The sequence below is a fragment of the Solanum pennellii genome, chromosome 2 (assembly GCF_001406875.1).
Source record: "Solanum pennellii chromosome 2, SPENNV200".
Taxonomy (NCBI): Eukaryota; Viridiplantae; Streptophyta; class Magnoliopsida; order Solanales; family Solanaceae; genus Solanum; species Solanum pennellii.
In genome coordinates this window covers 45989062-46007806 of record NC_028638.1, presented here as the reverse complement: position 1 = coordinate 46007806, position 18745 = coordinate 45989062, and the positions used below count along the sequence as shown (strand labels likewise).

Below are 18745 nucleotides of genomic sequence, written 5' to 3'. Positions count from 1 at the left end.
TTAAAATAATAATATTTTGCAAGTTTGTTCAAATTTAAGAAATCTAACTTAAAAAAAAAAAATGAATAAAAAAAAAAATTGCAAAGTCTAAAAAATAGTCAAATTGTTAATCGCCGGAAAATCGTATTAAGCGGAGCGTCTTAGGTGCCTTCAAAACCTTCCTAAGACGCTAATAAGAATTCCGAACCCTTAAAAACATTTTCAAAACAAATTTTTCTGTTTAAGTTGTTTTGGAAATAAGTTTTCTTGATTTTTCTTAAAAAATTAAGTGGCGACTCCTAAAAGTCAAAAATACCTTTAAAATAAAACGAACTCTTCTCGAAATCATTTTTTCGATAAAACAAAATACAAAGATGTTTACATTGCACTACCATTTTATTATATATTATTGATGATATGAAATCAGTAAAATTAGGGCTTTTGATTTTCTTACATAAAAATATTACTACCACATTAAGTTATAAGCAAGTACATTTGAATTGCCACTTGTCCACAAAAAGAAAACAGAAATTTTCAAAGCCATAAGGCTCCAGCTGCCCTAAGCATGGGAACAAATTCACCCTTAACATGAGCCTCCATTACTTTATCAACACCTCCCAACAGCTTCCCACCAACATACACCGCCGGCAACTCCCACGGTCCTCCGTCGCTTCCCTCAATCTGCGATAACTTCACTAAAATCGCGATTTTCTTCACCTCCTCTACCTCTACGATCTTTGGATTTACACCAAGTCTTTGCACCAAACCATTCACAGTCACACACATGAAGCATCCACGCACGGCCACTATTACAAGTGGATTCTCCGCCACCACCTTTAAAATCCCCGTTTTTCTCACATTTTTTTTGCTTTGATCACGGGGAGGAGGTGGTGGTGGTGATGGTGATGGTGATTTGCGATTAGTGGATCTACTAGATCCACCTCCGCTTCGGTGGGAAGTTGTTCTATGCATGATATCAAAAGGTAGTGAGTGAGTAATGTAAAAAAAAAAGTGAAATATATAGAGGCGTTACAAGTAACAAGTAATAAATGGCGTAATCGACTTCATATAATCTTACTTAGTAACTAACTACTTTTAATTCAGTTTGACTTCCTCATTTTTCATTTATGGTATTTCTTTAACTATATATGTATACTTACGCAATTGCTTGCTATAACAGAAAATAAATAAAGGAGTTTTTGTGATGATTTTTCAATTTTTTTGAATTAAGTAATTTGATAGCCTTATACGTAAATATAATTAATTTGGTTTTTATGGTTTGATTTTTTTACTTGTCCGAGACTATACGCCGAAACACATGAAGACTAAAAATCAGTCGATCTATTTTTCATTCTAAATTATGTTTAAAATTACCTTTCAACAATGATTATATACAATGTATAAAAAGTTATTGTAACTCAATATTTTTTCTGTCTCAATTTGTGGAATTGTTGGATTAGCTATAAAAATTATAATAATAAATAAGACTTTTGAAGTACGTGATTTAACATATACACTAATTATTTCTGTAAAAATTATTTCATTAAAAGGAAAATTCTAAAGTTAATTGTTTTTAATAATTAAAAAAGTGTCATTCATTTTAAAACATACTAATAAAAAAATTATTTCACATAAATTGAAATTAGGAATGACAACATCAAACTCAAATCATTCAAAGTTTGGATGAGTTATTTACCTACCTATTTATTAGTAAAGTAAAAGCTCATTTTATAAGTTCAACTCATTTCGGCCCATAAAAATTTTTTTAAATGATATGTAGTCCAAATTCACTTGCGAGGAATCTAATCAAAACATTATCATAAATATATTTTATATGTTATATAAAATTATCATTAGATACTAAAAATAATAAGATCGCTTTCCCTCCATACAATCTATGGTTGTCGCTCAATGATAGATTATTTACAAATAATAAAGTCGCGTTCATTTTAAATATATATATACTTTAAATTCTGAATTCGCCTCTAAAAAATTATACTATAAACATTCTAGTGTTGTGCTGCTGTAGATGTACTCAAGTGAAATCCACCAAAAGATCCAAATTCTATGTGTTGCTGAATTTGTCTCTGATCATCTACATTTTCTCCATCATTTTCAGTATCGGTTGATAAATATGTAACATCCAATGAAGTTTTAAAAGATGGTGAAATATTTAAAGATAATGAATTTTGTGCTAACAAGTAATTGCTTCTTTTAGCCAATTTTTTCTTTGCTTTTTCTTGCCATCTTTTTAGCCCACTAATTATTTCATCAGTCAAGACACTATTTTTAATTTTGGTTCCCATCTGTTAAAAAAAAAGGTATATACCATTAAATCGAATCGAAAAAATAATATTTTATAATTTTATATATGTATGAACCTGAGTAAGGAGAGCATATAAAGTCAATGTGACATATCCACAGAGAAAATGAACAAGCACTCCCATAACAAGCCTTGTCACAATATCTACTGTTTTATGGTGGAAGCAAGAATTTAACCCATAATTGTACTGTTCAAATAACAATTAAAAACAACAAATTAGTTAAGAATCTTATTTAAAATGCTAATTAAGTTTGATATTTGTTAAAATAATATTTGATAAGTAAGTTCGATCTTCAATTCATATATGTCAAGGGGATTCAATAGCTTATATAAATAACATAAAATCATAACGCTTACCGTTGTCCATGTAAAAAATGCCAACTGAAACGAGTTCTGAAGATTTTTTTTTTTCGAAAAACAACAAATTGAAATGAATTAATATATACATATATAGAAGTGAATAATAAAGGTGAAAATTAAGTAGGTATAAAATAGTAGTACCTGAAAGAGGATGAAATGCATGAGATGAAGAAGAAGTTTGGGTTTTCCAAACCAAAAGAATTGATCATCAGGTTTAACCACTAAATTTCCTCTAATAACACTTGACTTATAATTGCTCTCCAAACACATTTTTGTAATTATGCCTTGTAATTTTGTTCCAACAGCCACCAACATCTGTGTTTATTTCATAGGAAAAAGACCACACATGTTGGGATAAGCCAACTTTATCTGGTTAGATGTGTCATGTTAGCACAAAAGGTGTATAAAAATATAGAAAAATTGAGTTCAAAAGATAATAGGATCCGAATTAAGTTAAGATATGAATCATAGTTTACTTGTACTAATGCCTTATCCCTTTATATATCTAGTCACTAATTTTTAATTACATAAAGGGTAAGTAGGGGATCAGAAGGGGATTTATTAGGGAAGAAAATTACAAAGGTGGAGAGTCAAATCTTTAAATAATGTGAAATTCAGATAGTCAATCAATTGAGCTACTAAGATCCTGACACTGATAATTTTCATTTATAGACAGTTTTTTTTTTTTCCTTTGAATAAAATTTGCTTACCGCTAGAGGAATGAAAGGAAGCCAATAGGTGCTATGGAACACTACAAAAATAAACAAATGAAAATTAATAATATACTAATAAATTTTGGTGACAATTTTGTCACAATTGTTACAATATTTACCATTTGCATTGAAGAATATGAAGAGCATAGAAAAGGTCCAAATCCATGGGCTGCATCAAAAAAAAATGTAATTAGCTACTTAATTAAATTGTGAAAAATGCATTTTTCCACATATATAACAAAGTTACCTAACTCCAACTTCAACTTTAAAATCTTTATCTAAAGCTCTTCTTATATACTTGTGAAAATCAAACTCTGTTCCTTCAGCAAAATGTGCCTAATTAATAAAAATTAAAGAGAAGTAAGTATATGCCTTAATCTCACATATTGTAATTAATTCATCATACATTAAAAAAAGAAAAAAAAAGGTTTTGTAAATACCATTATGAATCCATGCCGGAGAGTTAAGTAGTCTACTTTATATACTGATCCATAAAATTGCCTCAACAAACAAACCTGGCTAGCACAAAAAAGTAAAAGTACGATTGAAAATATAATTAAATAATTAAAATGTTATTTTTAATAATTTAAACTTTTAAATGAGATGATTACACACTTTAACATAATATCAGAACAGACAAAATTAAGTTAGTTACTTACTGGGAAACGTAGAAAGCGGTGTTCGCTCCAAAAATTGAGATGCCTCTTTCCGAATGATGTTTGATGAATTAGTTGAAACCTCCTTGGATCTATAAAACATTAAATAATTAGACACCAATTAAAAAATGGAAGATTTTGTTTATTATCAATATAAAAAATTGTGATTTCTTTTGTTTCAATGTGTATATTATGATTTTGATATGGAATTTATGAAAGGAAAGAGATTTTTTGAATTTATGATAAAAAATTAAAGATATATTCAAATATGCCAAAATCCTAAACATATATAAAAAGTTGAAATTAAAAAAATAATCAAAATGAAAAGAAATGTTTAAACGAACTAAACCAAACATGACAAAAAAAGAACACCCTCACGTCTTTGTTTGAAATTGTCATTATTATATATGTTGAAAGTTCAGAGTTTTAAATTTCTATGTACATATTTAGATAATCATATCATTGAAATACAATTACAAATCACCTTATATATAAGTCTACTCTCTATATAATAAGTAGAATTAAAAAAATTATAAAGAAACATACTATAATAGATTAAAATTTGTTTAGTAAAACTCCTTCTGTCCACTCTTAATTGTCGTGTTGTATTTTTCGAAAGTCAAATTTAAGTAATTTTCAAAGTTAAATTAGATTATATAATTTTATATTTTAAACAAAAAATTTAGACATTCAAAAACTATATACAAAAAGTACTATAATTACAAGATTTTACATATCAATATGATAAAAAAATATTTCGTAAACTCAGTCAAAATTATTATAGTTTGACTCTAAGAAAAATTAATATAAAGTAAAAGTGGACATATAAAAAAAAATACTCGTTTATGGTACAGCTAACTTGCATCTATTTTCATGAAACATTTTCCTTATTAAGCCTATATCTTAGGACATAATAATTGTTCATATAATAATGTGTTTAATTGAGACAAGAAATAAATGTCCCTACAGCATGGATAGACGACATGAATAATTGATGTTTTAACCTCTAAACAGTACTCCCTCCATTCTTATTTAGTTGTTACTCTCCCGTTTCTAATTATCTGTGTACTTTTTCTTTTTTTAATTATTTCTAATCATTTATTAATGAATCCGGCTCCTCTCCATTTTTTCTTCTCTCCATTTTTTCTAAGTTCCTATTTGATTAGTGACACATGGCATAGGTCAAAACAAATAGTTAAAATTTAATTTCCAAAGTAAATCTCTAACCATGATTTAATTAATAAAAACATTATATATTAAGTATTAAAAATTATTATAATATCACTATCTTAGCAACATATTATCTTGTCCATAAATATAGGGAAAAAAATTCTCTTCCTAAATTTCTTTTATACGTAAGGTTATTTTTAATTTTATTTTAAATAATCTTTTTTATCTAATTTAAAAGAATAATTAACTGAATAGAAGTATAGAAACTATAATAACCTACCGTATGTACTGGTATCACCGTATTCATAATCTTATTATGAAATTGAAATTGGTTTGTTCAAATGATTTGATTATCTCTAGGTAATTTATTAATCACGGATCAATATGTTGTTAACAAAAGATTATAATAAAAATATTATATAAACGGAAAAAAAAAATCCTACGTAAAAAAAATAGGAAAAAGACTTTTTTTTCTATATTTATGAATAAGATAATATGTTGCTAAGATTGTGAGATTATAATAATTTTAATATTGATATATAATAATTTAGGCTTCCCCTCTCAATTAAGTAACCATATTAGTTTATCACTATATCCTTATTTAGTATTATTCATTTGAACTCAAGTTTTCAATAAATAAACATGAACTAATTTACTTTGATTAGCTAATTTGACAAATGAACATGAATTACTTATTAAATAAGTCTTTTTATATTGGTCAAACGGTATATACTTTCAAAGCTAATAGGTAATATGGAATACTTAATGTCATTTATGTATTGATTTTGTGAAAAAATAATTTTTAATAAGAACGACAAGTAAATAGGAACGGAAAGAATAATTCTAAATAATTAATATTTTAAGTAAAAAAGATATTTAATTCTTTATTTCTAAATTGCCCTTGCCAAATTTCTAATCCCTGTTAATTTTTTAGAGCAAGTGATTTTCTTGTCCAAACCTAAAACATTACTTATTTACCACAGGAGGATGTGACAGCTTACCATGTGAAAATTGATAATCTAAGGTGGTTGTTTCTGCCTCCAAAATTTCCATCTTCTCATCTGACCATTTACCAAAAAAAATAACATACATATGATCAATGTCCAACTCAAGCTACATATTCAATAGTTGCCAAATTGTCTACAAGACTGACAATCACTTGCAAAAATAATAATGTTCAAATATAAGACTTCGATTTCGATTTCCCTACTTCTTTGTTACTGTTGGTTTTAAAATGATGTTTGGAATTTGATTATTCTCTACATAGTTATCAAATTAGTGATAATATATGTAGTGGTGTATTCAAAACCAATCAAAATTTGAAGTTGGTTCCTAACCAACAATAGTAAGTGTTGTTTGTCGTGTAACTAGTAGAGGTTATAAATCCAAGACGTGAAAACAGTCTCATGCAAAAATACCTTAGCTAAGAGATGAAGGACGTGTTCTATAAGAATGGAAATAGTAAATAAAATGAAACACACAACAGCAATAGCCCATGTTGGTGTTGTCTCAAGAGTTATGACACTACTGTTGTTTGAAGCAGCCATATAATATATGATGTGTCTGATTTTCTCAGGGTAAAGATCTCTCTTTGTTTAGGAATTTAATGAAAGAGAGAAAATGTCAGTATTATGGCAATTGAGTCAAAAGATGTAAACCAAATAATATACGAAGGCCATGACGTTGTTGAGAAGTTCTACAATATTCTCGGTCTCGTTTTCTGTGACATGGAAATGGACATTTGCAAAGACCAAATTCACTCCCACTGTAGCAAGCGTAGTAAAGAATATCAGACACCAACTCCTCCACTTTTTCAAGCCTAATATATTATTTGTAAGAGCTCAATCTTTTGGTGCCACACGAATTTTACGTAACAAACATCAAATGCAAGATGGATGTATATTATACTAATCACCCAACAAAAAACTTTTCAAAAATTTGATTCTAATAATTGGTTTTATCCACCACATTTAGAGACGTATAATAATACAGTAGAGAAAATCAAGGGATGCAGGATTGATTATCAAATAACAAACAGGAAACTATGTTCAGCCTGTTTAATTGCAGGAATATACATGACAATTCCTTAAAATATTCAGTACAGTATTGTGTTCCTGAGATGAGAGCTCCTACAACAAACTTACCGATTTACAGGAGCTTGAGTTAGTTCACAGCAAATCTAGACTAGGTAAATCTACAAATACAAAAGTCATCTCAAGCAGAGTACAATTATCATACAGACATCTTTGATGCAGCAAACACAACTTCCAATTGTTACATAGTACATCAGCGTCACAGGAACACATACACCAACTTTTCCTGCAATGTGAAACAACCCATAAAGTCATGCTCTGAACCCACGTTATCAAAAGCAAAATTAAGGAACTGAAACCAAGAAACTGCTAAAGAGTGCTGGAAAATAACAAGACCTCAGCCCCTGGAAAACCAAACTGGGTCAGAGAGTATTCAAACAGAATCTCACTGAAAACAGAGTTAAATTTCTTCTCATAGAGTGAACCTTTAGTATTCAATCAAAAGTTAAACTTCAGGTTATCTACAGCTGTGCTCCCCCGATAAACAAAAAGTAATTATTTATTGAAACTTTCATGAAATTATGCATTGATAATATATGAAAGTAGATCAGTGAAATTTGTAGTGCAGGTACTTACAAGAACATATGTTCCTCAACGGTATCAATCTTCATTAAAAACTCTCAATTCTCATCTCTGGATAAGCATTCTACTGGCAACCAAATGCTTGCGCACTCAACGGCCAGAAGATTACAACACCAACTAAAATCTAATAATCAATAATGCTGCACACACATCCTTCAGTCTACATATTCTAGCACAACCTCACAACAAACACCTGCTACAGAGCAATATCAAGAAGCACATCTCTTGCTGCATAGAGGTCATTTACTTTGGTAAAATTTGTTCCCACAACGTTAGTCATCAATGGTGGCCCCGGCTGCAACTTTCCATCACCGGAAGGGAGAAATGTAGTTTCTAGACCATGTGAGTATACAGCTTCAGAGGGAGTATCCGCTCTAGTTGCACTTATTTTACTCTCGGTCAAGGGGAACCCGAAGATCCTGCAACTAGTTTTACAAGTGGAAACTAAGTTTTGATTGCCTTTGAATGACGACTGTGTCCCAAGAGAAAGATATGAAAGTCCTGTTTGCTTTTGCTCCTTTAAGAAACCAAACGAGCTGATTCCTTGAGTACCTTCCTTCCGACTGCTGTCCTCAGTATGTGAACCAGATGAGAGATACCTACAACAGTTCTCAGACAGATCTAACGAAGCCTGGTTAACAAGATCATGTTTCCCATGTTTATGATTGAACATAGCCTGGAACTTTGATGCTGGAGGGCTCGGATGCTGAAAATTGAGTGTAGAAGGTGGTGATGATGCTGAGACAGGATTAATTGACTTGCAAGGAGTGTTATTATCCTGATTTGGAGCAGGCCACCTGTTTCCATGGTTTGGAACCTGAATACCGACAAAAATACCGGTCCTACTTTTCTCCTGCATTTGGATACCAGCTTGAGCTCTCCCATAAGGAGGGCTTGTAAAAATTTCTTGACCATGCAAGACCTTATTGAATCGAAGAGATTCACTAAAGCCAATGCTTTCATGGGACTTGTCAGTGTCACCGAACAGGGGTCTGATGCTGTTTCCCATTCTAGATATCCCAGAACTAGGAAAACCAGGAAAGCATCTTGTGCCTGCTGGACGAGGACTCCGAGCATCAAGTCCGCCATAAGGAGCATGCATCCTCAAAATTTCTTGACCTTGCAAGACCTTCTGGAACCTAGAAGATTCCCCAAAGTCTGATACTGCAATTCCTTCTGTCAGAAATGAAGGCACAGACTAGTTATTACCATTGCAGAAGCATCATACTACTGAAGAATTCAAGCAGAAATGAGATGTGTGAGTGCGTCTCTATATGCACGTGTTGTGTTGTGTGTGCGCTCAAGAGAGAGAGAGAGAGAGGGAATGAAGGGAAACCTCTAGGAATTGGAAAATCTGCCTTTGAAATAGGAAAGCCAACCCTGGTCCTCTTAGCAGAAGGCATCACCAAGCTGCTGGGCACAGGAGCTGAACCAGATGGCTCAATCTCCCATGGTGAAACCCTATTATGTCTAGAAACATCAAGATCATCCCATCTGACCTGAATTATCCATTCAGTAACACATTAATAGAGCAAAAAATAAGTTTCTAGAGACATCAGAAAAACAACTGTTCAGATTAGAACCACTATTAAAGATGCCTAACTAAATCAACACTTTGTTTGGTCAAAAAACAGAGGGGGGTTTCATTAGCCAACTAATAAAGGATGAAGAAAGCAGAACTGACTGTTAAATTACATTCCAAGGGGAGAATTATACACCTGTAAGTGACCTCAATAAATTAAATTGAACTTACCTAGAAGTGATCAAAAACATAGTCCTAAAAAGTATTCAGTAGTAATTTCAATGTTGAGATACTTATGCATGAATTTTCCGTAGTTGTAATTATATTGACAAATGAATACAAAAACTCTGAAACAACAAATCTTGTGGTTTACTGTTTGCAAGTATAAAATAAACTTGGCAGTTTTAGAAAAAGGTTTCACATTTATTCGTGAAATCATTCCATCAGACAATTCATAAAGGAAATTCTTAAGTTGAAAAAAGTTGCAAAACACTTGTGAGAAAATTATCACATTTTGCAGCTATGTGAGCATATCCAGACCTAGTCTCCAGATATTCACAAGTGATAACAAATACTACAGTTATAGAAAGATCTTTTCTTCATTTATTATTACAAGTTCTTTTGATAAATGTAAGTATTCATCAATCATTAAATGAATTTGGTTGCATTATGTTGGAATATGGTCAACCTAACGTCTTTAGAAGTATATTATCTTATACATCCTTCGTTCACTTTACTTGTCACAGTTTGACTTGGATTATAAATATTTTACCAAACTATTTCTTATGAAATGATGCCTTAGAAAATGATTTGGAAAATAAGTATTTAATATTGAGGGTAAAACATGGAAAAAAAATTATTGTCTCTTCTTGATATGTCAAAGGTGACAAGTAAAAATGAAAATCAATTTTAAGAACAAATGGTGAGTAAAAGTAACGGAAGGAGTATTTCAGAATTAAAGTAAAAGACTAACAAAAAATAATTTTAAAAAGTGAAAAAATCCAACGGTAACCAAGCAATGGAAAAACGACTTAAACATCAAAAAACAAACTTATTAATCGAACTGCAAACACCCCTTACGTAGAAAACTAAATCTACATATGCAGACTATTCTTGCTTCCATTTTATCAATATATGAAACAGCAGATACTAGTTAACAGGAGCAAGGTCCTATTTATCTCAACCAAATAGAATATCAGCCCCCATACCTAACAACCATTTAACACCTATGTGAGAAAAGAACTTGTCCTCTATCTACGATTACTTAACCAGATGTTAAGACTTAAGTGGTGTATTTAGGTTAAGCTTTATGCCATCAGAATACAAGGAGTGCAGGACAGGAAGCATACCAATAGGCACCTCCATTTCGAACCTGGCCATCGAACTGGATCTACATCGCTAACTCCCACAACAAGTCCAGTGAACCTGATACATACCCGTCAGATATTGATGTACAGTGTTTTGAATCACTAGAAGTGTAAACGACCACATCTTGAACCAATCCTAAAGCGCACAAAAAAGAAACTAAAGTATAGTCTAACCTTTGCTCAGCTGCATCTTCTGTTTCGACACGCATTTTAAACCTCATTCCAGCTGAAAAGGGATGTGCAAGAGTCTTAGAGAATTTGTGGTAAGGTACAATGAAATCCGATGAGCTACCCCTGAAACAAAAAGATCCAAAGGACTAAGAGAAAATGGACTGTGATGGACAAGTAGATTCTAGGATAGAAAGCAATCGCTTACAAAACAGACCAAAGTAAACATACTTAGTTCAGAAATCAAAACAAACTACTTATTATACTGGTGCTACAGAGACTTCATAGGACCTCAAACTAAGCCAATAAATAGCTCAATCTCATAGAGAAGTATAAAGAACTCCATTTCAAATATTGTGTTGATGGTAATCCTTTGTAGATTGTCCGAAAAAGTCACTGATTTAAATTGTAGAGAAACATTCATCATTTGGAAGTTGTAAGCGAGCAGAACCCAGCGCATTCAAATGCAGTAGAGGGGTACCCAAACTCCCATATCTAAGTGACAGCATCCTCCACTTTCATCATAAAACAATATCATGTCTATTTATGGAAAACTCTACTGTTCCCCCTAAAATCAATTGTTTTTAGACTGCACTCTAGCATAGAGTAAGAGAAGATAATGATTAAAACCTCGAAGAAGAAATAGTTTTCCCTCATTGCAATCCACATGTAGCACTTCAACTCACATCCAGACAGTCGAACAACATTTAAAAATTCAGCTTTGAAATATACAAGCGGGTGAAAGTATAAGAAAAGGACACCATCACATGCATAAAGAAATTAATAGAACATCTGAATAAAATAGTATTGGAATAGCATAAGCTAAGATCTCTTTTTCACAGATTGGATACCTTGGGTTGTAACAAATGTTGAAGGCATTTCTGCTAGATATAACGTTAACAGCATCTACAATGCCACTAACATTCAACGGTTTGCTACAAGGAGCCAGATAACTAGAACATGTTTTTGCTTGGGCAGCTCGTCTCACTCCTAACCTAAGCTCTCCATCACCAGTCCTACAGAAATAATGGGAACATGAGAAATAATATGACAAAATGCTAACTTCTTCCCAGATGTAGCTTTTCACACCTCAAGAAAAGAACAGCGTCACCAGAAACAAGCTTCTTCTTGTTTACAAATGCACTCCATCCTGTAGTGAGCAGATGCCGCCGTGGCTGACCTGCAGTGAGAAAAAGTTCATTCATCATCTACACAGACCAAGCATTTTCTCAATCACATGTATCAAAGCGTAGCATTTTTCCATACCCCGATAGATATGCCGAAATTTCCACTCTATACCATGCAGATCTTTGGCTACCAGCTCCTGCGAGGGCCTCTGTTGTCTGTAATCCTGCAGTAATAAAAATGTGCTCCTGTAAGTCGGACATTAAAATGGTATAAACCCATACAACGACATCTAAGCACTCTCATCTACTATTTACAATTGAAGTTAGCTTCAAGAAAGCATTACCAAGGGAGCAAAACAATCTTCTGCTGCCCGCCGAGGGACAGAGAAACCACCATGAGTGCTGGTATCCGATGCAGTAAGAGTTTTGCAGAACATGTGTGGTGTTATTGATTTTCCAGCACCTTCTATTTCCTCCTCTTCAGTATCTGCATCAATGTCTCCATCCTTCCATTTCTGCTCAATCTGCTAAGGAATTTAAAATACTACAATGAACTCAATGAAAAGAAGTCAACAAAACAACAGTTTCGGAACATTTTGTTCATAAATAAAATTATAATACACAAACATTTCAATATATCATTACTTAATCAATAAGAACTTGCATCCGCCTAAACTTTAATAAGAGTGACATATCAAAGTTAATGACAATACCACCTTCCTATACAACCACATTATTTTATATTTGCCTCATTCTCTTCTCTTTATTTCCAGGTTGAATAAAGCTGGAACTTTGGCTTCAAATAGCCATGGTTATAACGGACTAAATCAAATGACAATGCTTCTATTGCCAAATTATACCTAAAGGGACTAAATTTAAGCAGCTAGAAAAGCACATCAAAATCAGAAAACAATGGAAGCACATAATACCTGATTGTCAGGAACTAGTGAGACTTGTGCATAGACCTCATCAGTAACCGCATCTGCCTGAAATTGAACACATACAGCAACCAAACGCCAGGTAACTAAACAAATATTCACAATTCTCTGGAATAACACTAACATGAGGAAGCTAAACAGGCAAACAGTTCAACCAATCGATCCCAAATTTTCAACAAAATTGACAGTAAACAGAGGAAAAGTACACTCACTTGTAGCTTCACATCTACAACGCGACAGAACACATGAGGAGGGAGATTAGAGGCTATGGGCGGGTACTCAGATAAATGTTCCAAGTGACCTTGAGGTAGGTACACAACCGCGCTTCCTTTCTTCGGCAGCGAAATCAACGGTCCAGCACACGCATGCCAAAGCTCCATACACACCGATGCCACCGCTGGCGTAGTTGACGACGTCAAATCCGAACTTCCTGATGCCGCCGACGACGACGCCGGTGAATCCAATGACACCGGCGCCGTCGTTTCTTCTCCGGCATCATCGTTATCCACAGTATTCAGATCAATAAGTCCACACATCATCTTTAAACCCTAAGATTAAACAGAGAGAAATTTTCAGAACTCCTAAACATATATATATATATACACACAAAAAAAATATATGTATGTATAAACTATAAATACATAGACATAATAATAAAGTGAGTAATTAACACAGATAGTACCTTTTGCTAGTTCAACTGCGCACTCACCGCATTGCATAAAGAAGATGACCTCTCTTTCTCTCTCTTTTCTTTCTCTCTCTAAAAAGTGAAATGCTTTTTCTCTACATATCAAATCACACTTTATGTGAGTGTCCTTCACAGCTCACACAACATATACATATATATACATATATATATATACAAATAAACACATAAATAGATACAGAAAAAGTTGTACGTATAGATGAACCTGCAAATTGCAGCAGCTGCTAGAGCAGCGCTGCAACTGCTGGGTCTAGGGTGGGGGTGGGGTGGGGTGGGAGTATGACTGTATAATTAGATGTATGCTTATGTATGTATAGCCTATAGATACAGTATGATTTTGTATCTATACATATAAGATACTGTATGTATAATAATAATCATACAGATAATGACTGCTCATTCTGAAGGGGTAAAGGGGAATGTATAAAAGACTCCCTGTATTTTCGGGGGATGTCTAATATGTCCCCTTGTTAATCAACAAATCTCTACCATGTCCAGTTTAACATTATTTAATTTTTTTTTGGGTTCAAATTTGACTCTATATTTCCAGACACAATAATATTTTATTCATTTCTTTTTTGGTTTTAACCAAATCAAGCAAAAATAATTGGGGCTTTTTTGTTGATTTTAAGGTACTTTATTATTAAGTTATTCATTGAGACAAATAGAATGACTTATTTCCTAAATAATTAGCAACTTCCCATGCAGAATATACATTTTTCGATGTCCATTTCCCTATTAAACAAGTCAATTTTGTTAACTTATTGAAAATATATATGTTGGTTATATAAGCAGATTTGACATTTTAAATAAATTCATGTAAATTATTAGTTTACCTACTACTAATTAACATTGTCTCTTGTCTATATATCATTATTTGAATGTATATGCAAGTTGTGTGTAAACATCAATCATTCCAATTTTTTGTAGCATTATAACAATGTTGGTAAGTAAAAAAAAAATAGAGATAAATAGTATATTGTCGGATACCTTGTCTCATACCGTTTCATCAAAAATAATTACAAGACATAAATATAAAACTAAATTAAAAACCAAAATAAGTATAGTGAATAACGAAATTTTCTTTCGTACACCACTTTATATAGAAAAAAAAATTACATGGATTAGATTTTATGTGGTATAAAATTGCAGATTAGGAGAACCATTTATCAGATGTCAATTTGTCCTTGTCGAAAATTGCAAATTTTGGCGAAAGGGTTAATTGATATTTTTAGTTCATTAATTTCATTTACAACTGGTCGACCCTAGTTTGGTTACTAGAAATTAAAATTAATAATGAGTGTGTAGTATGGTACAATTATTCACTTATTTTCTTGTGAGCTATAATGGCTAACACGTCTCAAACACAGATTGGGGCTGGCCTCTATGGTAGGTGTGAATGAAATGTGTGTCTAAACTCTCCATTTAACCTAGGAGAGTAGCATTTATAGTTAGTTGTTTTTTCTTAACTTTTATTAGACGATATCACCGCAAGAAAATATGGAATTAGCTATTGAATTTGTCAGTAATTCCTAGTTAATTCGTCACTAGATCTCTGCTATATAGCTGGATTTTCTTATAATTCATTGCTAATGTATAATTAAATATGATTAGTATAAGGTTCTTAATGTTTTGCTATAAATTTTTGTTGGTTGTTAATTCTTTGTTAGTGTATATAATAAGAGATCAATATTTACTAAGTTTTTTATTATTTAAATTTCTTTCATTTTATTACATGCTAATATAAGGTTTTTATTATGCAGATATATTTATTTTCCCTTTAAAGAAAATGTTAGATATTGTTTGATCGAGTGTAAAGAGCAAAAAAAGTTATTAATGGCGTATGAATTATGATAATGTAGAAAGTGCAGAATAGGGTATGTAAATAATTTTTAATATTAAAGTATGACAACAATATTTACATTAAATTGCTAGTGATACAAATTATATAAAATTTGAGATACTTTCTGAAGGAGAAAGGGTACTTGCGATTATAAATAACATATATCATTTAATTTTCTCCCATTTCAAATAACTCTGAAATTAATTTACAAGGAAATTATTTTGTCTTATTATACCAAACACAATGCAAGTACTAAAATTACTCTTGCATTTCATGCATATTAATTTATTAGTAAGTTCCTTTTAAATTGTATAATTCATTTTCATTTGTACCGGAGAATTTTACATGTCTGTGATTAGGGTTGTCAAAAATAAATCCAAGCATATGTAATCCGTTCAAATTTTTAAGGGTTGAACTCAAGATAATGTAAATTGAGTTCAATATTAACCAACTCAAGTTTAACACATTTGAAGAAAATTCTCAATTGAGCCTAATTCAATCTCCAAATTCAACCCGTTTTAAAACTTTTTACTAAGATATTTTTCAATATTGAAGATATTATTTATCATCTATTTAACACTTTTAGGATTTATCAATCTATTTGTTACTTTTTTAACAAAAAATTCTTGAGCGAAAATTCAAATTAAGATTATAAAAATTAAATATCAATATATTAATTCATTGACATCAATCGGATCAAATTGAGCGGGTCAAGACCCAACCCATTTTTTAGTCCATTTGAGCTCAAAGTAAACTTGGACAGATAAAGATCCAACCCAATTTCAATTCAACCCATTATAATATTTCCAATTTCAACCGAATCCGCTTATTTGACACCCCTACATGTCATAGATCAAAAAAGAAAAATTAGTTACTTGGAGGAAGTGCATGCACTGAACATATGAATTTATCATGAAGATGGATTATAATCAAATTATTTTTAATTCATTAAAACTTTGATCTAACTCGTTCATTTATAAACTATGTATGAGTCAAGATTTTATTGAAAATAATATTTTTATTTTCTAAATTCATAAGTAGAAACAAAATTGCATGTATATTACTCTATTAATTTCATTTATGAGATTACTAATGGTTTAATATGTGTATAGAAAGGACCTTAACCTTAGCATAAAATTAAGGTGGTCCACATAGATATTTAATTTGGCAAAAGAAATAAAGGGAAAATAACTTATTTGTAAGTACTAATTTTGATAATTACTTATACCAAAAGGGTAGCTGTGTCAACTTGTCCCTAGTCTGGACATAGTTGTCTCACAGTAATAAAGAAAAGGCAATGACTTTTCCTTCATCACTGCTCACTGAATTGAATTGCTAAGGAACATATTACTCATTATTTAGAGTATGCGGGGACCACCAAATTGGTAATAGTGAAGCTATAAATATTTTTATTATTATTAATCAAAAATCTTATGTTTGAATTTCATCATTATTAAGGAACATTTTTCCTTAGATGTAGATTTATTCAATGCCAATCTGAATTTGTTCGACATAAATTTAAATTTATTTAATATAAGTCCAAATTTATTTGATTTTCTAATATACATATGGAAAAATGATAGAAATATCACATTTAAGTTCTCTTATCATCATTATTTCCTATTAGTTTTACAAATTATCAAAAAATCACATTTTCACGAATTAAATTAATGTGTCTCGCGCATTATATTAATGTATCTCACGCATCAGGTTAGTGTATCATGTATAAAATGTATATTATGTTAGTGTATTACTTATTAAGTGTAATGTATCTTACTTAATTATAAATGTATTTTGCGCATCAAATTAATATATCATCGCTTATATTATTGTATTAATTTGAAGAATTTCTATAATTATAAATTTATAATGAACAAATGGTAATTTTACGTTAAAAGTATGTGAATTATGTAAAGTCATTAAAGTTTGTTTTGTATCAAAAAAATTACTCAACTTAGATTTTTATATCAACAAAAATTACTTAACTTTATAAATTGATCTAACAAAGTCATTAAAATTTATTTTGTATCAAAAAATCACCCAACTAAAAAATTTTATATCAATAAAATCACTCAACTTAGAAATTTGTGTTAGTAAAATCACTAAACAAAATTTATTATTAATTTTTTTTTTGTTTCATATAAAATAGACCTTAAAATAAATAAAATTAAGAAAACTAATTTAATTTTTTTATGGAAAACTCCTTTAGTGAAACAAATACTCTTTATCTTAATATACTAATTACTAAATAAAAAGAAATAATTAGGAGTTCTATCTATTGGTTCACTAGTGTATCTGTTTTTGAGAATTAGCACAAATAAATTATTGATGAAATTCGTATTCACAAATCCAATTAGGACTCGTCAGAGATTAAGAGTACTAAAATAAAATTGTGACATCAATTAACTTTCTAAAGATATTATAAATTTATAACTGACATATTCTCTTTAACAATGCAAAAATTAAACACGTGCTCTAATAAAATTTTTCTTTTTTTATGTTTTGTAATTTTTTTTCAAAAATAAAAAATAAAAAAATAGTGTTATATATTATTGTACTCATTGAAGCTTAAAATTATTTTGGCTTTATTAATCTTGATCTTTTTTTATAATGTTAATTTTTTTTACTTTAACTAGTTAATTTAGCATAAGTATTATTTTTTTGAAATATAATAATAATAGTGTCACAATGCTTACATACTTTAGTATTATAAAAGTATGTATTTCATTAATTAAGTTTGTTTATAAAAGTTTATTAACAATTTTAAAAAAAATTTACTCATATTGAATATGTGATCCAAAAAGAAAAGTAGGTGGGGGCTACAGCCAGCAAATCACTGTTTGGACTTTACTTTAGTACGCCAAATACTAACCCGAACAAATACGGGTTAACTTAACCGTAGAAAATTTATTTCCGCATTTATCCTTCGTTTGGATAAAGTTTTTACACCACGCCCACGCGCGTTACACTTCATATTGGTTACTCATGTGTTCCGAGTTACTTGTATTTTTTCTTTTTTAAGTTATTTTTTAATTGTTTATTCATTTTAATAAATTAGTAGATAAAACTTTTTAATATTTATTAAATTTTTAATTAATTACTTTAAAAAAGTTAAAATTAAGATTTTTAATTTATTCATTTCATAGTTAATAGGAATATAGAGGTAAATTATTATGTTAATTATTATTTTTTTAATAT

The 18745-nt window shown here is 30.6% G+C and overlaps 3 protein-coding genes across 5 annotated transcripts; all 3 read right to left on the bottom strand.

Annotated features, from left to right (window-relative positions):
- Positions 1–513: 513 nt before the first annotated feature.
- LOC107010075 (monothiol glutaredoxin-S9-like) lies at positions 514–951 on the bottom strand. The gene has a single exon (XM_015209340.1). The coding sequence runs from the start codon at positions 949–951 to the stop codon at positions 514–516; it is 438 nt and encodes a 145-aa protein (XP_015064826.1).
- Positions 952–1904: 953 nt separating this feature from the next.
- Positions 1905–6254, bottom strand: LOC107010074 (MLO-like protein 2). The gene is made up of 10 exons (XM_027914209.1): positions 6203–6254; positions 4035–4123; positions 3816–3890; positions 3623–3711; positions 3495–3544; positions 3373–3413; positions 2804–2977; positions 2660–2695; positions 2361–2489; positions 1905–2285 (listed from the first exon to the last, which is right to left on the bottom strand). The coding sequence occupies exons 1-10, from the start codon at positions 6252–6254 to the stop codon at positions 1989–1991; spliced, it is 1032 nt and encodes a 343-aa protein (XP_027770010.1). The 3' UTR covers positions 1905–1988.
- Positions 6255–7193: 939 nt separating this feature from the next.
- On the bottom strand, positions 7194–13958 carry LOC107011491 (auxin response factor 3). Of its 3 annotated transcripts, none has more exons than XM_027914692.1 (12): positions 13681–13958; positions 13211–13546; positions 12990–13046; positions 12405–12587; positions 12200–12284; positions 12023–12113; positions 11785–11949; positions 10940–11059; positions 10748–10823; positions 9213–9375; positions 7871–9052; positions 7194–7520 (listed from the first exon to the last, which is right to left on the bottom strand). In XM_027914692.1, exons 2-11 carry the CDS (start codon positions 13535–13537, stop codon positions 8073–8075), a joined length of 2247 nt encoding a protein of 748 aa, XP_027770493.1. In that variant the 5' UTR covers positions 13538–13546; positions 13681–13958; the 3' UTR covers positions 7194–7520; positions 7871–8072. The 3 variants fall into 3 exon arrangements, with proteins under 3 accessions (XP_027770493.1, XP_027770494.1, XP_015066501.1); XM_027914693.1 differs by having other exon boundaries at positions 7203–7520; positions 12405–12584; positions 13681–13902; XM_015211015.2 differs by lacking the exon at positions 7194–7520 and having other exon boundaries at positions 7776–9052.
- Positions 13959–18745: the final 4787 nt, after the last annotated feature.

Coding starts and splice junctions, on each gene's coding strand:
- LOC107010074 (XM_027914209.1), bottom strand. CDS start 6,254: ATGGAAATTTTGGAGGCAGAAACAACCACCTTAGATTATCAATTTTCA. Junction 3,891..4,034: donor ACCGCTTTCTACGTTTCCCA/GTAAGTAACTAA, acceptor TGTGCTAGCCAG/GTTTGTTTGTTGAGGCAATT. Junction 2,490..2,659: donor CATTTTTTACATGGACAACG/GTAAGCGTTATG, acceptor TTATTTGAACAG/TACAATTATGGGTTAAATTC.
- LOC107010075 (XM_015209340.1), bottom strand. CDS start 951: ATGCATAGAACAACTTCCCACCGAAGCGGAGGTGGATCTAGTAGATCC.
- LOC107011491 (XM_027914692.1), bottom strand. CDS start 13,537: ATGATGTGTGGACTTATTGATCTGAATACTGTGGATAACGATGATGCC. Junction 11,950..12,022: donor GACGCTGTTCTTTTCTTGAG/GTGTGAAAAGCT, acceptor TTATTTCTGTAG/GACTGGTGATGGAGAGCTTA. Junction 9,053..9,212: donor AGATTTTCCAATTCCTAGAG/GTTTCCCTTCAT, acceptor CATTTCTGACAG/AAGGAATTGCAGTATCAGAC.